The following is a 2,247-nucleotide window of genomic DNA, read 5'->3' as shown; positions in this document are numbered from 1 at the left end:
AATATTTGCCAGTTGAGGTCTATCACTTTATTTTAAATGATGGAAAGCTGATCATAAACTAAAAGTAGCAAGATGTGGGTAGGTAGCATAACAGAGCCCTTGCTTTTGTAAAGCCAATGAACAGTGTTCTTGTGTGTTGTCCTGTTTTATTTTATTTTTTATTTATTTATTTATTTTTTTTAGAAAGAGCAAAACTCATTTGTGCTCCAGGTCCTCTGAAGGATATGATTATCACTGATACAATGTATTTGCTTTGCACCATTTTTTTCTTTTTGTCAAAGTTCTTTCTTCCCTCCTGGATGTCCAATGCACTACTGAGATGTTTTAAGTCACAGATAATTTTTTCCCCAAAGCATAATTGCAAAACCAGGTGTGTATAAAGCCACACAACTATCTTTATGTATTGGAGCACCATGACAAACAGACATATGATCCTCTCCCTAGGGAAAACTTATTGTTTTCCAGGTTTTGTTTTTGTCAATTTGTATTTGGCCATTACATTTTTTTGTTTTAATTTATGAATGATAAGATTAAGGGTGGATTGCTTCTTCTACTTTGGGAAAACACCAAATGGCAGATGACGCTGGTGCAGCGGGAGGGCCTGGAGGACCCGGGGGCCCAGGATTAGGAGGCCGCGGAGGCTTCCGCAGAGGCTTCGGCAGCGGTCGTGGTCAAGGCCGTGGCCGTGGTCGAGGCCGTGGGGCTCGTGGAGGTAAAGTCGAAGACAAGGAGTGGGTCCCTGTCACCAAGCTGGGCCGCCTGGTTAAGGACATGAAGATCAAGTCCCTGGAGGAGATCTACCTTTTCTCTCTGCCCATTAAGGGATCCGAGATTATTGACTTTTTCTTGGGGGCATCTCTTAAGGATGAGGTTCTAAAGATCATGCCAGTACAGAAACAGACAAGGGCTGGCCAGCGGACCAGGTTCAAGGCTTTTGTCGCTATTGGGGACTACAACGGTCATGTTGGTCTTGGTGTTAAATGCTCCAACGAGGTAGCCACAGCTATCCGAGGGGCCATCATCTTGGCCAAGCTTTCCATTGTCCCTGTGAAGAGAGGCTACTGGGGGAACAAGATTGGCAAGCCCCACACTGTTCCATGCAAAGTGACAGGCCGCTGTGGCTCTGTGTTGGTGCGTCTCATCCCTGCCCCCAGAGGCACTGGCATCGTCTCTGCTCCTGTGCCCAAGAAGCTACTGATGATGGCTGGTATTGATGACTGCTACACATCAGCCAGGGGCTGCACTGCCACCCTGGGCAACTTTGCCAAGGCCACCTTTGATGCCATTTCTAAGACCTACAGCTACCTGACCCCTGACCTCTGGAAAGAGACTGTGTTCACCAAGTCTCCTTATCAGGAATTCACTGACCATCTTGTGAAAGCCCATATCAGAGTCTCTGTTCAGAGGACCCAGGCTCCAGCTGTTGCCACCACATAAGGGGTTTTATACAAGAAAAATAAAGTGAATTAAGTCTGTTTAAAAAAAGATTAAGGGTGGATTAACATCTTTATGATTACTAATATGTGGATTAATATGTTTATGGTTGCTAACATGCACATGAATATGAGCATTACATATGTGGTCATGTAAAAGCACATACATGTAGTTCTCTGTTTTGAGCTTTCCGTTTCAAATGTAGTTTGCCTTCAGGTTATGAAATTGCATAAAAATTTAAAAGAGCCTAAACTTTCTAATGATAACATAGGCTGTCTTTGTCTCCATTTATCCTTAATCTCAATGTTTCTATGGCTTCTTCCATACCTGTCTCTGGTCACCTTTGGTTTTGTCATTCTTCCTTCTAGCACCTTCTTCACCTTGCTTTGATTATTTGAGACTGAGTATTACTATATATCTCTGAGCCTATCTATGCCTCTGGAGTGGGTGCAAGTATCAAAGACATGTACCGCCAAACATGGCTCTTCTTCATTTTGATATATCAAAGATTGTACACAATGTTCTAAATTATACGTCTTCACTATGTTTTTATGTTTCTACAGTCTTACTAAAAGCCAAAGCCAAATGAAATAAAACAAGCAAAATCTTCTACAAAAAACTCACCATCTCAACAAAGATAAAACTATTCACCACATCTTCTAGCTCTAACCTTCTGGTTTGAACCTAATACTGGGAAAAAAAAACATATGCTTGTTTCCAGGAATGGGAAAAATAAATGGATGGAATAGGGGAGAATACCATTACATTTATATTTAACAAAATGATGACTTGCACATGTCTTTCTTATTTCTG

The 2,247-nt window shown here is 41.8% G+C and overlaps 1 protein-coding gene across 1 annotated transcript; it reads left to right on the top strand.

Moving 5' to 3' along the window:
• The first annotated feature begins 570 nt into the window (after nt 1–570).
• Nucleotides 571–1,485, top strand: LOC127218642 (40S ribosomal protein S2-like). The gene has a single exon (XM_051179645.1). The coding sequence runs from the start codon at nt 571–573 to the stop codon at nt 1,435–1,437; it is 867 nt and encodes a 288-aa protein (XP_051035602.1). The 3' UTR covers nt 1,438–1,485.
• Nucleotides 1,486–2,247: the final 762 nt, after the last annotated feature.

This window comes from Phodopus roborovskii, unplaced genomic scaffold (genome assembly GCF_943737965.1).
Source record: "Phodopus roborovskii unplaced genomic scaffold, PHOROB, whole genome shotgun sequence".
NCBI lineage: Eukaryota > Metazoa > Chordata > Mammalia > Rodentia > Cricetidae > Phodopus > Phodopus roborovskii.
Note: the sequence above shows the minus strand (reverse complement) of the source record. Positions and strands in the feature narration are given on the sequence as shown.

Coding starts and splice junctions, on each gene's coding strand:
- LOC127218642 (XM_051179645.1), top strand. CDS start 571: ATGGCAGATGACGCTGGTGCAGCGGGAGGGCCTGGAGGACCCGGGGGC.